The 22,696-nt window shown below is 53.6% G+C and overlaps 1 protein-coding gene across 7 annotated transcripts in view; it reads right to left on the minus strand.

Moving 5' to 3' along the window:
• Positions 1–11,911: 11,911 nt before the first annotated feature.
• ZFHX3 (zinc finger homeobox 3) overlaps positions 11,912–22,696 on the minus strand; it is a 376,930-nt gene continuing 366,145 nt past the window's right edge. For all 7 annotated transcript variants that reach the window (XM_074550648.1, XM_074550646.1, XM_074550642.1 and 4 more), the window contains 2 exons: positions 16,999–22,437; positions 11,912–14,353 (listed from right to left, as the gene is read on the minus strand). In XM_074550648.1, the coding sequence (XP_074406749.1) occupies positions 12,747–14,353; positions 16,999–22,437 (7,046 nt within the window). In that variant the 3' untranslated portion in view covers positions 11,912–12,746. The remainder of the gene's footprint in view (positions 14,354–16,998; positions 22,438–22,696) is intronic.

The following is a 22,696-nucleotide window of genomic DNA, read 5'->3' on the forward strand; positions in this document are numbered from 1 at the left end:
GAGCCCTTCCCTCCTGGAGCAGCTCCTGCCCCTGGGCTGGCAGAGCCCTTCCCTCCTGGAGCTGCCCCTGCTCCTGCTCCTGGGCTGGCAGAGCCCTTCCCTCCTGGAGCAGCTCCTGGGCTGGCAGAGCCCTTCCCTCCTGGAGCAGCTCCTGGGCTGGCAGAGCCCTTCCCTCCTGGAGCTGCTCCTGGGCTGGCAGAGCCCTTCCCTCCTGGAGCAGCCCCTGCTCCTGCCCCTGGGCTGGCAGAGCCCTTCCCCTGCAGCACGGCTGAGCCCAGCCCAGCCCAGCCCAGGGGACACCAGCTGCCGGGAATCCTGGAGAGCTCAAACACTAGAGCCAGACTTCTCCCATGTGGGCACCCCGGGGACACCCACTGCCCCACATGTGCTGGGGCTGAGCAGCCCCTTAAGAGCTCACCGGTGGAGGCTGCTTGTAGCACCTGTGCTCGCAGCTGACAGCTCTGGATCAGTGGCAGCTTAGAATCACAATTGTTAACGTTGGAACAACAATTGTTAAGGTTGGAAAAGACCTGAAAGGTCACAAAGTCCAACCTTCAGCAAAGCGCCACCACTGTGTTCACCCCTAAATCGTGTCCCCAGGTGCCACATCCACATTTTTTGAAAACTTCCAAGTAAGGTGATTTTACAGCTTCCCTGGCAGTACCCGTGCCAGCACTTTCCATGAAAAAATTCCCCTAATATCCAACCAAACCTCCCCTGGCTAAACTTGAGGCCATTTTCTCTCATCCTATCACTTTTACCTGGGAGAAGAGACTGACCTCGCCTGGCTCCAACCTCCTATCAGGTAGTTGTAGAGAGTGAGATGGTTCCCCCTCCAGTGCTCCTGCATTTGGGGTGAGATTAAAATTGTAATGTCAACTATTAAAATATTAATGTGATCCTTTCAATTTCCTTCTGCTTCATGGGGAGCAATGGCATGTGGAAGAAGGTTTGCTGTGATTCCTCTGAGATGTGAGAGAGTAACTAATTACTGGAAAAGATGAGATACAGTCCTGTGATTCCCTGGAATATCTGCTAAGCCTCAGGACAGTTTGTATATAATGGAGCCACTCTTCTACAAAGAGAAGATAAACAGAGCAAAAGAAAGCGCTGGAGCAAACAGCAGCTCTGGATAGTCACTGGTCTCAGAGTTAATCCAGAACCTGGTAAATAAAGGCTGCAGACAATTAATTAGAGAAATAATGCCTGTAAATAATATTTTACAGTGGGATTAGTTCATCAGGAGGGTTCCTGGTGAACTCATAGGAAGTGTGGGGAGAAGGGTAAAGAAGACACTGAATTGCCTTCAGCTGTTTAAATGATTCCTGCAGGTCCTATTACAAAAGAGAAAGGCAAATGACTGCAGAACAAATCATAGAGTTCCCATTTCCAGTGGTCCAACAGCCCCTACAAAAGAGAGAGGAAACGCCTGTGTGCTTGGAAGCAATAGAAGACACATTTGTCCCCATTCATCAGTGCTGTGCCTGGCCCTGGCGGTGTGACAGTGTCACATCCCTGCTGGCTCTGTGAGGGACCTGGCGTGCCATCAGCGCTGCGTCACTCAGAGCTGGGGGTGCTGGGACCCTGCACGTGCCCTTGGGGATGGCCTGAGATGAGCCAGGCTGCTCCCGGGGAGCAGGAGCAGTGCCAGCTCCTCGGCGTGCCCGGCTCCACAGCCAGCCCCGAGCGGGACAGGGACAGTGACAGTGCCAGTGCCAGTGCCCCTGCCCTGGCTGCTGGCCAATGCTGCTGCTCTGACACGGGAGCGGGCAGTTACTGCCTTTGAACCCTGACATGCCAGGCAGAATCTCAGCTGCTGTGGACCCACAGCTGCCTGCATTAGCCACAGTCCCTGTGCCCACCTGCAGGACATGGCACTCTGGGGGGACACTGTGTCCATGAGCAGGGCTTTGGGCCCTTGCTGTAAGGTCCATAAGTCTATATAAAAAGGCTCAGCTCTGTGGCCCCGTTTCTTCAAGTCCCCACATTGCCAGCCATGATCATTGCATATTTCCAGGTGCTGCCAGGGCCTCCCTGTTATTTGGTTTATGCGGGTAATTTTACAGCACCTGGGAATTTTGTTATTTCTCAAGGTCATGTCCTGGTCATGGGACACTAATGCTCCTACCTCATTCCTGCTGTGATCTCTCCAGTCCTCAGCAGTTGAACTGTATGTCCAGTGCAATTGACAGAGTGATCCACCTTCACCTGCAGTACTCCACACACCCACACCATTGCCTTTGGAAAATAATTACTGCACAGAGACCGATCCTGTTAGATTAAGACAAATTAAGAATCTAATATATAGGGTTGCTGTCAGGCTCCCAGGGTCAGGGGTCGATACAGTATATTGCAGGGAGGCTGTAGGTTACCCCTGCCCCAATATTTTATCATAATAAACCAAATGGGGACAAAACACCCAGCAGCAGCCCATAAATCTATTAGCAGTGAACTGTCAATGTCCCACATACCCGGGTAATTTGTTAATTCAGAGCTGGGGCTCTTTTTTCACTAGACCTTGTAAACTCCTTTTTGAAACATCAATAAACCATCTGCTTTGACTTGTTAATCAAACGACTTTATTCAGTCCAAAGCAATTTTTTCCTAATAAAAACAGAGTATTTATCTCCATGGCTATAATAGAGGATTGTTTTCAACTGTTCACTTATAGTTAAGAAGCACATTTAGTTTGGATTGATTTCCAATGCTTCGGTCATATCTTGTCACTTCCCATTTCTTACACACAGCATCTCAGTTTAGCTCCCTAGAAGGGAAAACACAACCTGCCCCAGTCAGTGCTGGGAGTGGCACCAGGGGAGCGGTAACCAGCAGCAAAAAGGTCATGGAAATCAAACTTTAAAGAGCTGAACACATCCTTGTCAGCTCTTGGGCCGCTCCCACCTTTCCCCAGTCTTTTCCTGCAGCTGCACCTGTCTGGTTCCCAGCTCCTCCCAAGCCAGCCCAGGATTCCACCTGGGACATCTTCCCCAGGCTCCCTTCCCCTGTTCCCTTGCTGTGGGTCTTGCCAAGGCTCTCGAGCAAAATCTTGGCACAGGCCCCTCCAACCTTTTCACTGGTAGCAGCTGTTGGTGAGGGTACCGTGGTGGCTGGACATGGGTCTGCGGTGGGCTCTGGGGGCTGTGTGGGCAGGTGCGGGGCTGTGGTGGTCTCTCAATGCCTCCTGCCCCCAGAGCACAGGCTGTCTGGCTCGGCCATCGCCAGGGGCATGGTGGCACTTGTCGCATCCCTTCCTGCTCTCCAAAGCACGGGAAGGTGCGGGGGAGATCCATTAGGGCGCTGCTTCTGAAGGATGCAATTCCACGGTGCAGCGCAGAGGGGGAGATGCTGGGCAGAGGACCTGGGGGATGCATTAGGGAAGGAAAGCGGTGTTCAGCCTGGCTGGTTGTTTTTCTCCAGCCGTTTGTCACATCTGCAGCAGCCGCGGCACTCCCCAGCACGGCGAGAGCAGCTCGCACAGCTGGGTGAGGGCCGGCAGCAGCCGAGGCCCGGCCCGTGCCCTGCAGGGGGACAGCGCTGTCCCAGAGCCCTCCTGGGCACCAGCACGACGGGCTCACGGTGCTCACAGCACCCAGGGGGCCATATGCCGTGTCCTTGTGTCTGTGGCTGGGTGCGTGTTCCCATCCCTCATGTCCATGGCTGGGCATGCATTCCCGTCCCTGGTGTCCATGGCTGGGTGTGCATTCCCGTCCCTCGTGTCCGTGGCTGGGTGTGTGTTCCTGTCCCTCATGTCCATGGCTGGGTGTGCATTCCCGTCCCTCGTGTCCGTGGCTCTGTGTGTGTTCCTGTCCCTTGTGTCCATGGCTGGGTGTGCATTCCCGTCCCTCGTGTCCGTGGCTGGGTGTGTGTTCTGGCCGTGATCCAGGCTGGGTGTGCATTCCCGTCCCTCGTGTCCGTGGCTGGGTGTGTGTTCCTGGCCGTGATCCAGGCTGGGCTCCTGCCAGGGCACCCCGGGTCACTGGGAGGGACAGGCAGAGGGGTGGCCGGGACCCCGCCGTGCTGCCGTGGCACTGACTGTGGGCAGCTGGGGCTGTGCCAGGGCACATCTTGGCAATACTCATCACTCAGCCACGCCGGGGGCTGTTCCTGCCCGCCGGAGCATGCCAGGCTGGGCCGCAGTGTCCACCTGTCTGTCCACAACACTGTCTGTGCAGCACAGCCCAGCTCTGCCCTGCAGCAGCTTCACAGAGCCAGGGGAAACCCTGTGCCAGCACAGTCTGATCCTAACCAGATCCTGCCCGTGTCAAACACCTGCTTTAGACTGAGGAATTGCAGATGCGCCTGAAGCATCCCTAGCAAGCAGCTTTCCCTACAGACAACAGTGGGTCCTGTGAGCAGAGGCAGAGCCCCGGCTCGCGATGGGTGCCGCCCCTGGTGCCCAGCACCCCGGCTCGGTGGGCAGCGGGGGCTGCTCGGTGCTGCAGGGACCCAGCGGGGCCGTGGGGCGCTCCGGCCCGGCCCTGCCCGGCTGCTCTCCCTCGGGGCGCTGCTGCCCCGGCTCCTGAGCGCCGCCCGCCGCTGCTACAGGGTGTCACCGAACGCCCGAGGGGCACTGCTGCCGCTCCGGGGTCCGGCTGTGCCCCGGCCCGGTGTGTGCTCCGCTCTCCGCACCCTCCTGTGTCTCCAGCGCGGCCCCACGCCCGCAGCCCGCTCTCCCCGGGATGTGGAATCAGCAGCCCCCAGCCCCGTCCGAGCCCCCACGGGGGGGAAGGGGCAGAGAAACAAAGTCATTTATATAATGTATCTCCCCGCTGAGCTCCTAATGGCTGGCGCTTTTGTTCTGCAGTGGCTGCCTGGCTGTGATGGGCAGGAAGCCGCAGTCTCCCTTTGTTCCACGGCCTTATTCAGCAATTTAGATCCATCATAAAAATCAAATATGCATGTTGCAATCGCCTTGCGTAAAACAGCTTCAATTTTCGCCTTTCTTTAATTGAACTCCATGGGAGAAAGAGGCAGGGCTGGGGAGCAAGGGGCAGCAGGAGAAGCGCTTTGTGTTTTTGTTCAGCGGGCTGTGAAAATGGGTAGTAATGAAAATACAGAATTTTTATCTTTGCCTCATTATTAAAAAAAAAAAAAAGGACAGAAATCCTTGATAAGGCCTCCCTGGTAGAGGACAGTAGGGGAGCAGCCTTCTTTTCCCCACATTGTGGGGATGACGGCTCGGCGGGGCTGGGGTTGAGGGTGGCAGGGACTGGTGATAGAGCTGGCAGCTCCATGCTGCCATGACACGCAGGGCTGAGCTGACACACCATGGCCCTGCTCCTCTCATCCTTCCAGAGTGCCCAGGTGCTGTGGCTGAGAGCACGCCAGGCTCTTCACACGCTCTGCCATCACCTCCGTGCGCCGCTCCCGGGGCGCTGGGGCAGCGCTGAGCCCGGCCTGGAGGGGCTGGGGCAGCGCTGGGAGAGGCGCCAGAGCTCCCCTTCCCTCCACTCCTTCCACAGCCTCCCCAGAGCCCCTCGGCGTGAGAGGGCGACTGCCAGGGACAGAGCCAGAGCCTGGCTTTGGAGTGTGCGCACGGGTTTCCATCTTGCCTGCACCTCTTGAGATGGGAGCTGCTGGGAGCAAGTCCCTGCGAGCAGAGCGTGGAGAGCTGTTTGCCTCGTGCTGTCCCAGCAGGAAGCCCTGCAGTGGTCAGGGGAACCTGCTGGTGTGTGCCAGCTGCCTTTGTGTGCCGCAGTGAGCCTGCCCTGGCAGTGTGCTCCCCGCAGCTGTGTGCCTGCCCAGAGCCCAGTCCCAGGCTCCCAGAGCGCAGCAGGGATGGCACAAGGCAGTCAATCCACGGGCTCAGTCGTGTGTTTGTGCCCCGGCGCTCCCTGGCCCTGGGCACGCAGGGAGCCCCCTGCACTCGCTGGGCACGCAGGGGCACAGGGACACAGGGCGGGCCTGGCCATGCCCGCGTCCCCATCCCCGGCTGAGCGCGCTGATCGTGGTGCTGCTGGAGCACGAGGGACACGGACACGCAATGAACACCGAACTGCTGCTTGAAAAGGAGCTGCCGCTGCCCTGCCAAAACACTGAGCGTTCCCCACACACATCGGCCTGCCTGGGGGTGGAAAGAGGCTTTGCCTTCTCTCTGCCCCGATGAGAATCTTGTGACAGTTGTGATTTGGCACTGGCTTCCCTCGCTCTCGCAGTGTGCCCAGCTCTGTGCCTCGGCCACTGCTGCAGCCACAAGCTGTGCTGGGGTGGCACCAGTGGCTCGGGAGGGTGGGAGCACTGGGACAGGAGGGTGTGGGCACCGTGCGCATGCCCGTGTGTGCATGCATGTGCGGGTGTGTGCATGTGCACGCCTCTGTGTGTGCAGGTGTGTACCCAGCAGTGCTTTGGCTGAGAACCCCCTCCCCCATGCTGAGAAAAGACCCTTTTTTGCTGTGACAATTCAATATAATTGAAAGTTTGCTTAGGAAGGAGAGTCTTTTTAACAGAACATGCTCACAGCCGAATCGATATGAATTATACGGCACAGAAGATGCCTAGGGTATTAAAACATTAATTAAGTAACATCATGCTCCCATCTAACCAAGAGCACAATACCATTTATAGGTACTGCTGTCTGCTCTCTGGGGCAGTGTGAAGTCTCTCCTCCATCACCGCAGAGGCTGGGGGACACCTGGAGATCCCTTGGCCACGGCTCCTTCCCAGCTCAGGCAGCGCCGTCCCTCGGGGCGGGACAGTGGCACGGCCAGGTGCCCCCTGCCCTGTGGCCCTGTGTGGAAGGGGCCCCGTGACTGCTTGGCTGTCTCTGTTCCTGTGGTGCTGCCGCCCTGCTGCCGCCTGTGCCCTGCTGGTGGCTTGGGGTGACAGCTGAGTCCTGCTGGGGACGAGCCACCAGGGCCAGCCCCACACAGCGCGGCCAAGGGGCCGTGACCTGGACTCGTGGAAGGTGCCAGCAGCTGAGCACTGACCTGCCCGGGGAGCCCAGCAGTGGGAGCCCAGCCCTGCCCCATGTGCCCGTGCAGCAGTGGCTGGATTAGCTCACATCAGCCCGGGGACCAACACACTGGTTCCGCAAAACACCAAAATAGAAAGTCATTGGAGTGAAATCAGTGTCTTCACCACATCCCCTCTGGCAGAGCGTTAATTAAAATGACTCTCTAGTGCTTTAGATCATCAGGTGTACGTTGTTAACGAGCTTGGAACAGAGAACCAGCTCTACACTGGAGCTGAAGCACTCATGAGTTAACCCTTCCCCGCTGCTGGCACAGCCCGGCCTGGCGGCAGTTCCAGCCCATCCAGGTGTGCTGGGCACTGGCGGCAGTTCCAGCCCATCCAGGTGTGCAGGGCACTGGCGGCAGTTCCAGCCCATCCAGGTGTGCTGGGCACTGGCGGCAGTTCCAGCCCATCCCGCCGTGCTGGGGATGTCTCAGCAGCCTCGCAGTGTCCTTCAGCCCAGGGTGGGCACGGGACCCTGCAGGGCGGTGTCACTGCAGCCTCTGCACTGTGCCTGGGATGAGCTCCCAGGGCTCTGTTGGGTCCCTCCAGCTGGAAATGCAGCTCCAAACCATCGGCCAGGCACGTCCTGCCGTGGGTGTATAAATATGCATTTTTTGGCCTGTAAGAGTGCACTAGTGAGAGCTGAATCTCTTTGAGACGATGGCAACGAAAGGTCATTAAAAATCACTCCCAGCCTTCTCTTACCAGAATCACAGCATGGAAAAACCTTTTTATTCCTGTCAGAGGTTTGCACAATTCCCATGGATGGGCTGCTCTGTGCAGGATGCTGCGCAGAGGTTTTTAGTTTGCAGCTTGTGCAGCTACTCGAGGCCATTTACACCTTCCTGAACATAACGAGGCACTTCCTCAAGCGTGGCTGTTTTACAGTGGAATTCAACCCAAGAATAAATAGCAATGTTATATAATAAACTTACAAAGCAGCTGGTCTAGGAACAGGAGAGATGTTAATGCAGCGCAGCGCAAACACCAGTAGCAGGAGGGTCACAGCGGTGACCCTGTCACTGCCACAGTCCCGTCTGCCTGTTAAAAAGGCAGGATGGAGTTTTCCTATTAAGAAAACCCCAGCCAGCTGAGAGACAATCCAGATCCTCATCTGCTTAGGCTCATGCCAGAGGAACAGTGGCCAAGCCAGGGACAGGCCTGGGCAGCCTGGCCAGAAGAGTTTGCAGAGTCCTGGGCTGCAGCGAGTCCAGGCGCACTGGGCCTGGCCCCTGGGTGCCCACGGGGCAGGGGTCGCCTTTGGGGGCTGCTCCTGGGCAGGGCTGGCCCAGCTACACCACAGCACCACGGGGACCTCGGTGACTTTGACACACTCTGTAATTCAGGGCCTGCGGAGGCCAGGTCAGCCGGGGTGAATGTTAGCCAAGGAATGCTCCAGACCCCGGGGAGCCGTGGGATTCCCTCTCTGCTGCAGAGCACGGAGCTCAGCCCCGCTGCCGCGGAGCGGGAGGAAGCCCCTCGCTGTCCTGGCAACTGCACCAAGGACACCCATCCTGGCAGATGCTGGTCCCACCTGCAGTGGTGGGGGTAAATTATTTATCACTGTGGTTATAAATTAGAGATGAGCTGTGGCCCCTGTGACTCCTTTTGGATGTGGTCCCTGTTAGTGGATTTCAAGCCTTTTCTGCTGCAAGGGGCAGTTTTTGGCAAGAGAACTGTACACTGAACACTCAGCAGTTCCTCTGGGCTCCCTCCCTGCTGCAATGAGTTGCCACTTACCTACTTACCTGCGTCTTCCTTCAATTTATCAGCAGAAACAGATGCAAATTTTTTAGTTCGGAGGTTTCAGGATGGACCATCAAGGCATTGCACTTTCCCTTGAACCGTTCACTACAGAACCATGCCCAGGATCCTTTTGCAGTCATTTAATAAAATTAAATGCACTTTTAATGTCCTTTTCACACACAGAGCATCCCAAAGCTGCAGTACAGACGGCGCTGCTTGGCTCCTTGCTTCCACTGGCAGGGGAGCCCAGAGCAGCAGCCCTGGAGGGAGGGACAGGGCCGAGGACACGTGTGCGGGCACGGGCTCTGCGGCAGCGCCCACCTGCGACAGGTGTGCCCTGCCGAGCCCCGCCACGCCGTGCCACGTGGCACGCACCCACCCGACACGGACCCGGCACCGCACACGCGGGACAGTGACACTAGAGCTTTTGCTCATTTTTTTTTTAATGTATCACAATGAGCAGGAAACATACGTGATGAAATAGTTCCAAAGGAGTATATTCAATTACCATCTACAGTCAACTCAACTATGACAACAAAGTCTTTTGTGACAAGTTTTTTAAAGTTTTGAAAGTTCCATGTGGTTTGTTTCTGTCAGTCTCATGTATTTTGGTACAGTTCGAGATCAGCATTGTTACAGTAACAAAAAAGCTAACAAGACTACAGTATAGAAAAACACCAAGAACATCATTTTTGGTTTCACTTGCTCTAGTTTTTGTACATTGCAAAGGCTGTTCATAACCCTCTTCACCTCATTTATGCTTTCTGTTCTACCGAAACTCGCCCCCCCCAAATAAAAACAAAAAAATAGTCAAAGTTTTGTTTCACAGTGGGCAGTATCAGCGCCAACCAACCGACCAACCAACAATCAAGCGACCGACCGACTGACCGACCAACCAACCGACCAACCAACCCAACTTCTCCTTCTATTTAAAAGCTTTTATTTTTTTTTTTTTAAAGCAAAATATATTTTGGTGAGTGTGCTGGCTGTGTCCACCCACCTTGTCCCCCACCAGCCCCAGGTGGCCCCACACACCCCTGATGCTTCTCTTTATTCTCAATTGTATGAAACTTTGGCCATCTTCACCACTTAAAAAAGCTTTTTATTAAAAATAAAACAGAAACCCGCTTAATGCTAAGTCTGAAGTGTTTTCCTCGCGCCCGGCCCTGGCGTCGCGAGGCTGGCGTGCGGTCCCCGCGCTGCAGGAGGAGGAGGAGGCGGCAACCTCGCACGGAAAGAGTCTCTAGAAACATTTAGAAAAAATACAAGGAAATGAATTTATAAAACCTTTTGGTGGGTGGGAAGGAGGAGGAGGGGGAAGGAGGAGAGAGAAATTGCACTATGACCAAGCAATATAATTAAAAAACCGAAACAAAACAAGACATAAGAAAAGGATTTCCAAAAGAGACCTTGCAGAATTGGACAGATAAAGCTTGTGTTAAACTGGGAACTGGCATCACAGAGAGAATCCAAAACAAAACAAAACAAAAAAATTTCTATATGATACAGACAGAGTAACATACAACAGTTAAATGGCAAAAAATATATATATATATATATATTTCATAGAATTACAAACAAGATAAAATAATGGAAAAAAAAAACTGTACAACTTTAGAATTTAAAAAATGTTCATCTCAAACACAGGGAGAAATACAAGAACTTCTGTTAAAGAAAACAGTTTGTTAAAACAGCAAACGCTCCATGGGTACGTGGTTCTGTTTTTGACACCTTATGCTACAGCTGGGTCCCGGGAGGAACATCCGGTGGTTCGCGCTTTAGTATCAACTACTTAAAAAACAATTAAAAAAGGAATTTGCACTGTGCATTAGCCTAGTCAGAAATATGTACAACAGTTCAGGATCTAGTCTTTCGTCAAACTAAAACCAAAACTCCATAAAAATATAAGTGTCCCGCTAGAAACCGAAGCCGCGCTCAGACGCTCCAGTCTGTCAGGGGGGCGGCGAGCGGCTTCGGCGCGGGAGGAGCAGCCGAGGCGGCGCGAGGAACCTGCGTTCACAGTCTTCCAAGTTCCCTTTTGAAGCAGGAGGAGGATGATGATGGTGGGCAGAAGGCTCTCGTGCTTTCGGGCAGAGGAAACATGGCGGAAAGAGGTTGTTTCTGTTGGCATTTGGTTATGGAAGGGAACAGCAAAGTATCTACGTCTCCAAAAATCTACATTTTAGCAGCATAAAGTTTTCCTTTCAAAGTCTGGGCCACTTGAGGTGCGTGCGGGCTGGGGGGGCCGGGGGGCTCCGGGCCTCCCTGAGCCTGGCACCCGGTGCTGCCACTGAGAGATCTTGGAAAGAGAAACCTGCCTGGGGTGCACTGGGTGCTCACTAAGAGTTGTCTCTCTGCTTGCAGAAGAAGCACAGATAACAACCTCGGTACGTTTTTTTATTCTTTATTTAAACTTAGACTTGTTTGTTTAAATCAGAAACAAATTCTCAAGTAAAAAGAATCCTTTTTGCTCATTCTGCACCAGTGGTGAAGGGTATGTCTTTGGATTTTATTTAAAGCATGAATTTTCTTTAGAGAAAAAAAATGTAACAAAACCTTTTTTTTTTCTTTCAAAAGAAGGAACAGAGTGCAGCCTAATTACACAAACAGAACCGATGCTCAGAGGTCAGGAACAGAGTCTTTGAAGCATTTACAAAATGAGTAAAGGAATAGGGGAAGAAAAAGAGAAGAAAAAAAGAGAAACGGAAAATAAGAATAAAATAAGTGCACAAGGGTAACAGACATAGGTAAATCGCATGTATATGCCTTAAAAAGTTTCAAACCCCCAACAAAAAATATTCTGCAAGGGATCCTACTGACCCCCCAAAACCCTTTGAACTTCTTTCTTTAGTTTTTATAAAATAATTATGCAACCACCCTCTAAGAAATGAAGGTAGCGACCATAAGTGGAAGATTACAGGATGGGGGACGGGGATAAAGGTACAAAGGGGAGAAAAGCTCAGGCGAGTCGATGGATCGCAATCTATCTGTCTAGGAATGAACAAGACAACATCAAATGAGAAGCCGTCAGCTGGACCATACAAAAGCTAAATGTACACAAAAGGGTTTTTTCTTTTAAATCTACCATACTGCTTCAGTTCATTTCCAATGCAACAATCTACTCAACACCAAAAATGGTCATATCTATCATAAATACAGAAAGTCAGTTGTTTTAAAACTTATTTTTTTAAGCTCCAAGTCCTCAACACTCTTTGTGTGGGTTTTTTTTTTTTTTTTCTGAAAAGTGGGAGTGCTTAACTTTTCCCCTTGGAATTGGCTTCAGCAGAAAAAGCTACCCTTAGAATCCCCGAAAAGCTAAAGCAGTTCACATTGTTTTTCTCTTGAATACTTTCTGCCCATTTTAAATTAACAAACCCCCCCCCCAAAAAAAAAAACCCCAAAAAACAACAACAACAAAAAAAATCCTTTTCTGGAACAAAACCAAACCAAAACAAAACCCCCAAAACAAACGAAAGAAATTATATATATATGTATATATATATATATATATATATAAAACAATGATTCTGAAAACAGAACAAAGTGTGAGCGATTGACCTGAGAATAAAAAGACATTACATTTCTTTTTTCTTTTAGCAAGCCATTGGTATCTGAATGCTAAGATAGCAAGAAATTTAAAACTGTCTCCAGGTGGGCTGCTTTCCCATACAGCGCTGCCGGGCTCTGCTGTGCTATCGACGGGGGATCAGACGGGGCAATGTACAGGGGTGCGAGCTCCGCAGGCGCCAGGAGGCAGCACGGCCTTCGTCTCCCAGACCAACAGTACCTTCCAGAGGACAAATGTAACAGATTTTTTTTTCTTTTTTTTAAAGTTTTATTTTATTAAAAGGAAAGGAAAAAAGAAATGTAAAACCCACCGGCATCGTTATATGGGAAAACAACCCACGCTTTTTCTTTTTTTCTTTTTTCTTTTTTTTTTTTTTTGGTTAGAAGCTTTGGAATTGCAGTTAGTCTATTTTTGAAATTGGTTTGTTATTAACTTTTTTTTTTTATTTAAATTCATTTTCATTGTTCATCTTCAAAGCTTACAATCTGAAGGTGTCCATTCCTATGCTAGCTAGACCACTGTCCTTAGGGCAGCCGGGGTCCTGGGGCCCCTCCGCCGGGCTCGCCGGTCCATCTGACTTTTGGCTAAGATCCGTGTCAGACTCCTCCGAATAGTCGTCTGTTGGCATCGAGGGCTGAACCCCTGAGGTGCTGCATGAACTTGAGGTAACCGTTGAAGATGAGGAGAGAGGAGGGAAGGGCGGCGTTGTTGGCGGCCCTGGCGGGGCGCGGGGGGCGGCCGGGGGCCAGGGCTTTCTGGAGGCGTGGGGGGAAGCCGGGGGGGGCCGGGGGGGCGGGGGGCTGTCGTTTGAGTGAGCGGCCGACTGCGAGGTAGATGCGGTGCTGGGGTCGGGGGGGCAGGCAGAGTGAGGTAATAGACTGGGGTGCTCTTTGGCGTTTCTTGCTGCTCTTGTGATTGTTCGATGTTTGTGCGGGGCTGACTCGAGATGCTGACTGAGGGCTTCGTCCCCACACACCGTGCTCTCGCACGCCACGCACTGGTACGAGCCGCTGCCCTGGCCGCTGCCCGTGGGCACGTGAAGCACCATCTCATGCAGGTTCGCCACAGACTGGCCGAAGAAGCAGAGGGACTTCAGGTGGTCGCTGGCCGCCTCCTGGTCGCCGAAGCACGCCTGGCACTTGCGGCAGACCAGCTTGTACTGCACCTTTGGGACAATGAAAGGGTCGCAGAGCGAGTCCGCGCCCTTGCCTTCCGCTTCGGGCTCTTCTTGGGGTTTGGGCAGGAGGGGGGACACCTCGCGGGGTGCGTTCTTCTGCTCTTCTTGCTTGGGGGGTTCTTTGGCAGGGTCTTTGTCCGGGGTGGCAGCCCCCGTGGGGACGGGGGTTTGGCTTCCTTTGGGCTGCTGCGGTTTCTGCTGCTGCTGCTGCTGCTGCTGCTGCTGCTGCTGCTGCTGCTGCTGCTGTCGCTGCTGCTGCTGCAATGCCTCCTGCAGACTCTGCTGGTATTGCTGGTACTGCTGCAGCAGTGAGCCAGGAGACAGCCCCAGCAGCGCCTGTGACAGTGCAGGGCTGTAGGGGAACAGCCCCTCCATCCCATACATGGGCTGCAGGTACCCGCTCTGCAGGGCGCCAGGGATCTGTGGGGCGTAGTAGGGGGAAAAGCCGGGGACGAAGTAAGGAAGGAACTGGCTGGTCAGCAAGGTGGTGGGGTCCGAATTGAGGGCGGCCTGCAGCGCCTGGAGCTGGGCGGGCTCCACCGCGTACTCCATGGTGGGCAGCGGGGCCGCCAGGGTGCCTGCCGGCGCCTCCCCCTTCTCCTTCTTGGGCCCCGGCAGGGTGTCCCCCTTCCCCTTGGGTGCCTTCTCCTTCTCTTTTGCCTTCTCGCTCTCCTTGTCCTTGCGCTGCGCGGGGGCCGGCTGCTGCTGCTGCTGCTGCTGCGGCGGCGGCGGCTGCGGGGTCGTGGCTGGCGGCTGCTGCGGCGCCACGGCCGCCGTGCCCTGCGCTGGGGTGGGCGAGCTCAGCGCGGCCGGGGGCTGCTTATTTGGTAATCCAGAGGTGGGGAGGCCGGGTGAAGGGACGCTTGTGCTGGGCAGGCCCATCAGGTTGGGTTTGGGAGAAGTTAAAGCTGCGAGGGGAAGAAAGAGAGAGGTGAAAAGTCACTTTGTGCTGGGCAGGCAGAAACCCTGAGGAGGGTGATCCCAGTCCACCCCACAACCTGGAGCCTCCACCTCCCCTGTATGAGGGCAGCCAGCAGCCTGAGCTGATGCGTTGCTGCAGCAGCACAGGTCAGAGAGCCCACGGCCCCTGTCCCACCCACAGGCCCCGCAGGGAGGGGACATGCCCCCTCAGCCCCCACTGCCGGGGGGCACTGACTGTGTGATGGGGACACCCACCAGCACCCAGGGTGCCCAGCACAGCTGTTTTCCTGATTCCTCTGAAATTCCCAAATGATTAACACTCGTGTCAGCATCTGCTCTAACGGGTCCTTGGGCCAGAGGACTCCAGCAGGAGCATGGTGCTACACCAAAGGGAGAGAATGCTCAACACTGCTCATCTTGTAGAAATCTTACAGATTGGGAAGCCCCAGTCATGGCAACTGGAGACTGAACGGCCTAAACTTAATTGATTTTGTCCTTATTAAGCTGATGTTCATGAATCCACAAACCTTTGAAGCAACTCTTTTCTTCCTTCCTTCCCTTCCTCCCTCCCTCCTGTCCATCCATCCTTCCCTCTAATGCCAGGGGCTCTGGATGCTCAGCTTATGAGCAATTCCAGAGTTTATGTGGTGTTCAGACATCTCCTCTGGGCATAAGCATTGTGTTTTGAGTGGAATTAAAAGTGCAGTGATGCTTCCTCATTAAGGAGATAGATTAATGGTGGAATGTGAAGCCTGTCCTTCTTCCCAACAGGAGGAATAGCCACTAACAACCCTGTCCCTGATGCCAATTTCTGCCCTCACAGAGGCTGGGAGCGAGAGGAGTGTGGCTCTGGAGTCACCTCCATCAGTCATGGCTGCTGCAGCTGGCAAATATGCTCCTGAAGAGGAACGTTTTGCTTGGCAACTCCCGTGATGCCATGTGGGGAAAAAACCCAAAATAAAGCTCCAATACCCTGCTGGCACAGCCCTGTACATTCCCCAGCTCCTGAGCAGATCCTGCTGTAAAACCCAGGAGCAAAACCCGAGCAGTCTGTAACAAACCTGAGTCCCAGCACTGCAGCCTGGGCAGGAGCAGTGGCGGTGCCCGCGACCAGCCGTGGAGGCATGGTGGCTTTTATTTTAGGCTGTGCTGCCAAGGAGCAGCAGGAGGGCTGCAAGGAGGGTGGCTGCAGCTGGCAGGGTTCAGCCACGGCTGAACCAATCCCTTCTGGAACCTGAGCCTGCTCCTGCTGGGGTGCTGGGACAAGAGTGATGTGTGACGACAGGACAGGGACGGAATGAGGCTCCACGCAGTGGCCCTGGAGAGCTCGGATAAGGGCATGCTATATGTGGACACCACTGAAATGGATGTGTCCCAGCTGAACATCCCTGAGAGGTTCAAGTGAAGGAGCAGGAGGTAATTCAGTGTTCCTGGATGCATGGCCTTATCTGCTCTGACAGGCCCGGAGCTGCCGTGGCCTGACCTTTGGAGCTTTATCTAAAGGCCACAAACAGACTGTTTGACTTTCTAAACAGTTCAGTGCTGTCTAGGCAGTCACCGACAGCATTTAAGATTCATCAGATGCAGCCCCGTCTCCCCAGGACACATCCTGGGCTTTGGAGAAAAATAAAAGCAACAATATGGACTTAAGTGCAAAAAAAGTAATTTTAGTTTTTGTTACAAACTTGGGGCACTAAGCAAACAGTGCAGCAGAGCAACCTGTGACATGGTGATGAAATGATTTGCCAAAGAGATGCTTCTGGCCGAGTGCTCTGAAACAAGATCTGTGGTGAGCAGGGTGACATGGAAAACCACTCGCATGTGCAGGGGCCCTTCAGACACGTAATGAAACAAGGCCTTTGGATCACATTTTTAGGTCACTGCTGGTCATTGAGCTGCATTTTCCACTGCCAGTGTTTGCTTAGAATTTCCACCTATACACGAGGTACAAAGGAAAGGAGCATTCTCAAAAGAGAATTAGATTAGACCACCCAAATAATTATGACGAATTTAATTTTTATGTAGCATTGTTAAGAAAAATCTTATTAAAATACAAACTAGATTTGTCCCACAACTACACCATCTTTTGTTGAGGACGTGCTTTCAGGTCATACCCAGCCATTACTCAAAACTGACCCTCAGCTGCACTGGGATCTGTCCCAGAGTTCACCTCAGGGACACATAAAGATGCGCTGGGCATCTGTCACCAGTACTACCACACACACCACACCTTTCCCTAGAAACAGTTTGGATTTTTGGATGCTTGGGATGGCACCACATAAACTGAATGTCAAAAGGAATAATGAATAGTGTATTCAGCACATTAGTCATTCTGTTACATTGGATAAATCTTCTATATTCCACTTCCTTAAAGGAGCTACAGGATTTCTACACAGGGATATGCATCATGTCTAGATGTTGCTCTAGTTCAGACTTTGCTATCCCTCAGTTCAGGAATTAGATAAAATACCTACTGCTTTTTTGCTGTGAAGTCAACATGCTGAACTAGCAGGCCAGGAATCCTGGTAGGATCCTGATCCCTCAGGAATCAGTCGTTCCTGAGGGAACAACTCCTTGTGCTAGGTGTGTGCCAAGTGCAGGTGTGCCTAGGCAGGGCAGCACCCGTACCCACCTGTGTTGGATGGAGTGAAGCCAGGTAAGGACGGGCTGTTGAGGCCTGGGAGCAGGACTGGAGGGATGCCCTGTAGCGCAGGGTACGCAGCAGGAAGGTTCAGAGCTTGCAGGGGCGTGTTGTCAAACATGCCTTGCTGTTGAGCTGCCAGACCAAGAACCTCGTTGGCCTTTTTGATTCGGTCCAGCTCCTGCTGAGCCATCAACTGACGTACAGTGGCCGGGTCAAAATACTCCTTTTCCTTATCCAACTGACTTCCAATGGTTTCTTTAACTTTGGAGATATGCTGTTGAGAGAAGATATGGTCACGTACAGACAGCCGAGCGCTGTACTTGATGCCACACAAAGTGCACTCTGTTTTGGGTCCCTCGTAACTTGTTTGGTTTATACCAAAATGCTTGGCCATGCTGAGCTTTGACTTCTTCTCTTTCGCCCTCGCATTCTGGAACCAGACCTGAACAACTCTCTTTGGCAGTCCAATGTCATTGCCCAGGACCTCACACTCCAGCATGGTCGGTGTCCTGTAGTCATTGAAGCATGACTTAAGAACCTTGAGCTGGAGATTGGTCATCTGAGTGCGGAAGCGTTTCTGCCCGGGCCGGTCCCCGCTTTCACCAGACTTGCTGGCGGAGCCGCTGGCGCCGGGGCTGGGCGAGCAGGGGTCTGCAAGGCTGGAGGTTTCGCTGTAGTCCACGGTACCTTCGTTGTCGTACTCTTTGCTGTAGAAGCTGGGAGCTGGGCTGACCAGGCCAGAAGACAGACGATCTTCATATTCGGACATTGCGATCATGGCTGCTTTAGTCAGACCTTCGCCGGGCCCCGATGTGGATTTGGTTTCGGTTGCAATCCCTGTTGCGCTGTCGTTGTCTGCGTTCCCTTCGTCTCCTGTGGTCGTGTCTGTGATTGCAGTGTTGACGGAAGAGCAGTCGTCGTTGTCCAGCTTTGTCTGGTCAAAGTTCAGATTGACTGAGGACATGGAGGGACTCTCAAAGTCTTCAACCCCTTCCACCTTAATGGAAGATGGACTCAGCAGGGTTCTGGGCGACAGTTCCATACTCTTGTTCACCGGGGAGAGGGGAACGCTCTGCCCGTCGCTGCTGGTCGGTGGCATGTGGGAGAAGCCGGCTCCATCAAAGATGTCTCCCTTCATCTGGAGCCCCCCGTCGCAGTCCAGGAGCATGGCAGACAGCGTCAGGTTGTACCCGGCTCGCTTGGCCTCGTGCCAGTGGCGGGAGCGGATGTGAGCTTCCAGAGCTGTCTTTGCTTTGAAGAGGGCTCGGCAGAAGGGACACCGTCGATGGGCCTGGGCAGGCCCCACAGCCCTGAACTGCCCCTTCCTCTCCCGTGCACGGGTGTTCTGGAACCAAACCTGTACCACGCGCTTCTTCAAGCCCACTTCGTGTGCAATGTGATCCAGCATCTTCCGTGTGGGGTTGGAGTCCAGCAAGTACTTCTGGTACAGGATTTCCAGCTGCTCAGGGGTAATGGTTGTCCTTAGACGCTTATCCCTTTGGGGCTCTTCTCCCCCAGTCCCACTGTCATTCTCTCCAGGGCTTGCACTGGCCTTTTCCTCCAGCTTTCTCTTCAGCGTGTTCATGGTGGATGTTGGAGTCGACGGTGAGGTGGCTGAGCTTGCTGGAATCTGTGGTAATGTTCCGGACAGCAGCTGGCTTGCCAGTAGTGGGTTACTGGGATCAAAAAGCATGAATGGCATATCCAGTGTTCTGTCCAGGAAGGGGGGGTGGATAAACTGGTTCTGTGCACTCAGGAAATGCAGCTGCTGATGCTCTTGCCAATGCTCAAAGGAAGGAAATGCCAGTTTACACTGATCACACTGGTATGGGATTAGCTGAGGAGGTAGGTTTGCCAGCTGCTGAGGGGTGGATGTGTGAATGGGTTTGAGGGAGAGGTGTGAGAGCTGAGATGGACTTGGACTTGACTGTGACAAGGAGCACTGAGGGGGCTGAGGAGGAGGTGGCTGTTGCAGTGAAGAGGGGGAGGATAACTGTGAAATCTTTTGGTGTGCTGAACTTGTCTTTTGTTCTCCTTGGTCCTGTTGCTGCTGAGGCTCTTGCTTTGGTTGCACTTGCTTCTCTTGGGTTTGGTTTTGCTGTGTACTTGGAGGTTCAGACTGCTTTGGTTTCTCATCTGTAGCTTCTGCTTTAGAACTAAAGGTGGAGGAATCGTCTGCCTCTGCCGTGAGCTGCAGAAGAGCTGAGGAGGTCGCATTGGCTGAAGATGTAGGTGTGCTGTACGCTTGTGAGGGCATCGGGGTGCTGCAGGAGGAACTGGTTGGAGTCAAGAGCTCTATTGCATCCATAGAGTCTTCGTTCTGGCTATCGTCCTGTCCATCCTCATCCTCATCTTTGTAACAAAGCTTTTTCTGGTGTTTAATGAGATCAAAAATACGCTGAAAGACCAGACTGCACTTTTTGCACTGGTAGTTCAAGTTGCTTGTTCTAATGTACCTGTCATTTGTGAGCTCCCGTCGCTCCCCGTCTTTGCCTTCTCCCTGATTCTCATAGTTTTTCCTAGCTTTCTGACGGGCATTCTGAAACCACACCACTATAACACGTGTTGGGAGGTTCAGCAAGTTAGAAAGCTGCTCAAATTCATCATCCTTTGGGTAAGCATTGGCATCAAAGAAGTCTTGCAGGACTCTGAGCTGGTAGTCAGTAAAACGTGTCCGAGAGGACCTCTTGCTTCCCCAGTACTCCTGCTTTTGGGGCTCTGGAGAAGGAGGCCGCGAGTCGATCTTCAGCTCTTCCAGACTGGTAATGGGAGGGTTGCTGAAGTTGTACGGGGAGTCCTTGTTGCGTTGGCGCTCCTTGAACAGGGTGTTTCTGAACCAGTGCTTGATCACCTTCTGGGGCAATCCAGACTTGTCTGCCATCTCTTTGATCTGCTCCTCACTCGGGGAATTGTTAATGTCAAAATACTGCCGAAGGACTCTGAGCTGGTCATCGGTGATCCGTGTGCGCGGCCTCTTGTTCTGCTGCTGCTGGAGAAGGCTGGGGTTGAGCTGATGCTGGTACAGCTGGGCCAGGTCGGCGGGCAGGGGGTCCACGGGGCCCAGCTGAGGCGGCAGCTGCGCGGGCAGCGTCTGCAGGGGCATGGTTTGCATCATGAGCGGCGAGAAGATGGGGAGCTCCATGGGCATGGAGAGCTGGGTGAGCGGCACCGAGGGCTGGGCCGGGGCGATGGTGGGAGAGGTGATGGGGGGCGCCGAGGTGGGGATGGCCGGGGCAGCAGCGGGCTGAGGCGGGGCGGGGGGCAGCGGAGGGGGCGGCGGCGGCGGCGGGGGCGGCTCCGGGGTCTGCGGCCGCAGCGGGTACAGCTTGTCGTAGTGTTCTCTGTACTGCTTGGCAAACCTCTCCAGCTGCTTAAAGGGAAAGTAATGCTGGTGAACGTGCTCTTGGTGGCTCTTCAGGATGAGGATGTTTGAGAAGAATTTGCCACATGTATCGCACTCCAGCTTTTCCAAGTTCTCACCTTGCTCTGTCTTCCCGTTTTTCTTCTGCCCCTTTTGCTTGTTCTCGTTGTACTGAATGACGAGCTCAAAGCCGAAGTTTTCCAGCAAGGCTTTGGTGGCGTTGCCCCTGGCGTCGGAAGCAATCCGCGGAGGCAGTATGGAGGGCTCTGAACTGCTGCCTGGCACAAAGTCCTTCTTCTCTTTGGGCTTTAAGTTATCAGGAAGAGACTCCTTCAGTGTTACGTTATTGTCTCCCCTCTCTGCGCTTTCCCTTTCCCGTGGGGTTTCTTTATCTTTCTCCTTCACTATAGATTTATTCTTCTTCTCTGGGTGCTGGCTCTGCTGTAGTAGGACGGAGTGGGGTTGTGACAAGGACAGTTGACCTTGCTGCTGCTGCAAGAGCTGTGGGTGGCTCTGCTGAGGGAGCTGAACTTGTGCCTTCAGGTCCTCCAGCAAGCTTGGACCCGTCCCAGTCAATGTCAGTGCACCACTGGTGACAGGCAAGCTGACTTCTGGATTGAGCTGGAACTCAGCACTGGGGATGTAGAATGGAAACAGAAGATGCTGCTGCTGCTGCAGCTGCAGAAGGGTCTCGGTGGTCATTGGAAAGTGCGGCAAAAGTGCTGGGTTGAAGAGCTGGGACTGCAGGAGAGCAGCTTGCTGCTGCAGCTCCTGCTGCAGGTGGGCCTGGACCTGTGCCTGTGCCAAGGTTTGAGCTTGTTGCTGCTGCTGCTGCTGCTGCTGTTGCTGCTGCTGCCTAGATGCAATCATGTCTGCCAGCTTCTTGCGGTTCACCTCCTTGGGCTCGGCAGGGGAGGAGATGTTAGTGCTTACGGCGTTACCCAAGGGAGGAATTCCCACACTGTCACTGGAGACCTGGCTGAGTAGGCTGGGGATGGGAGCGGTGCCTGAAGTGCTCGTGCTGGTGGCTGCAAAGGCATTGCTGTTGCTGGCACTCACAGGGCTTGGTGTGGACGAGCCCAGGGAGAGGCTGCTGCTGCTGCTGCTGCTGTTGCCAGCTCCGTTGCTGCTGCCGCTGGCCGCCTCCAGCTTGGCCGCGCGAGCCTTGGTCTGGTGCAGGACAGACCTCATGTGGATCTCCAGCGTCGAGCTCTGGCTGTAGGCCACGTTGCAGGTGTTACACTTGAAAGGTTTGTTGTCTGGGCTGCTGGTAGGCTCGGGCTGCCCAGTAGCAGACTCTTGGAGGGCTCGTTTCAGTTTATGCAGATGAGAAACGGAATTGTAATGTACCAGGAGAATGTTCTTCTGCGTGAAGGACTCCTTGCAGACTGTGCACTTGTATGGGCGAGATGGATCTAGAAATTTCTCCATAGTGAAGTTAGGGCCCTTCCTGAAGGGTAAGGCCCTTTTTGGTTCTGAGCCAGAGTCCTCTTGCACCGACCCCGAATCGCTGCCTGTTGGGCTCTGCTTATCTTCCAGGTCGCTCTCTTCTTCCTTATCCTCCTCCACTATTATCGTGTGGTCCTCGGCAAGTGAGGGGTCACCCATAGCGAGGAGGTCCCCGTTGACCAAGAGACCACCGTACAGCTGCTGAATGTCAGCCTCGCTCAGCTCCAGGTGGCTGGTTTCCAGGTGCTTCTTCAGGGCCTGGAAGGTGCGGAAGCTGCGCTGGCAGAGGCAGCACATGGTGGCTGCCCGGATGACGTGGTACTGGGAGTGCAGCTGCAGCTTCTCGATGGTTTTGAAGGCCAGGCTGCACTGGTTGCAGCGGTACTTGTAGACGTGGCGGTCAGAGACCGGCAGCTGAGGCCGCTTGGCGTGGACGTCGTTGAAGTGTGTCTGCAGGGCTGCTGAGCTCTTGAACACCTGGCTGCAGCCCTTCTTCCAGCACAGGAAGCCAGAGTCCTCCCGGGCAGCGCTCGCATCAGCTGGAGCGGGCTTGGGGTCTCCGGTGTGCTCTGCACTGTCTGATGACAAAAGGGTCTTTCCCACATCCTCAGAGATCTCTATGGAAACAGAATTAGAGAAAACCCAAAAATTACACCAGCACACCACAGCAGATCAACACCCCCTTTCAGTCCTGAATACTCTGTGATTTTTGATCTCCAACACGACAAGTATTTCTAACATTTCTCCTCTGTCTTCATTCATTTGTTTCAATACCAGCCCATTAACCTCATCATGGCCCATTGCATAAACCTACACAATTTACTTCCTTGCTCACTTTGAATATCTGGAAATTATTCACACACACATCCCTTAGTA

Source organism: Zonotrichia albicollis, chromosome 13 (genome assembly GCF_047830755.1).
Source record: "Zonotrichia albicollis isolate bZonAlb1 chromosome 13, bZonAlb1.hap1, whole genome shotgun sequence".
Lineage (NCBI taxonomy): Eukaryota > Metazoa > Chordata > Aves > Passeriformes > Passerellidae > Zonotrichia > Zonotrichia albicollis.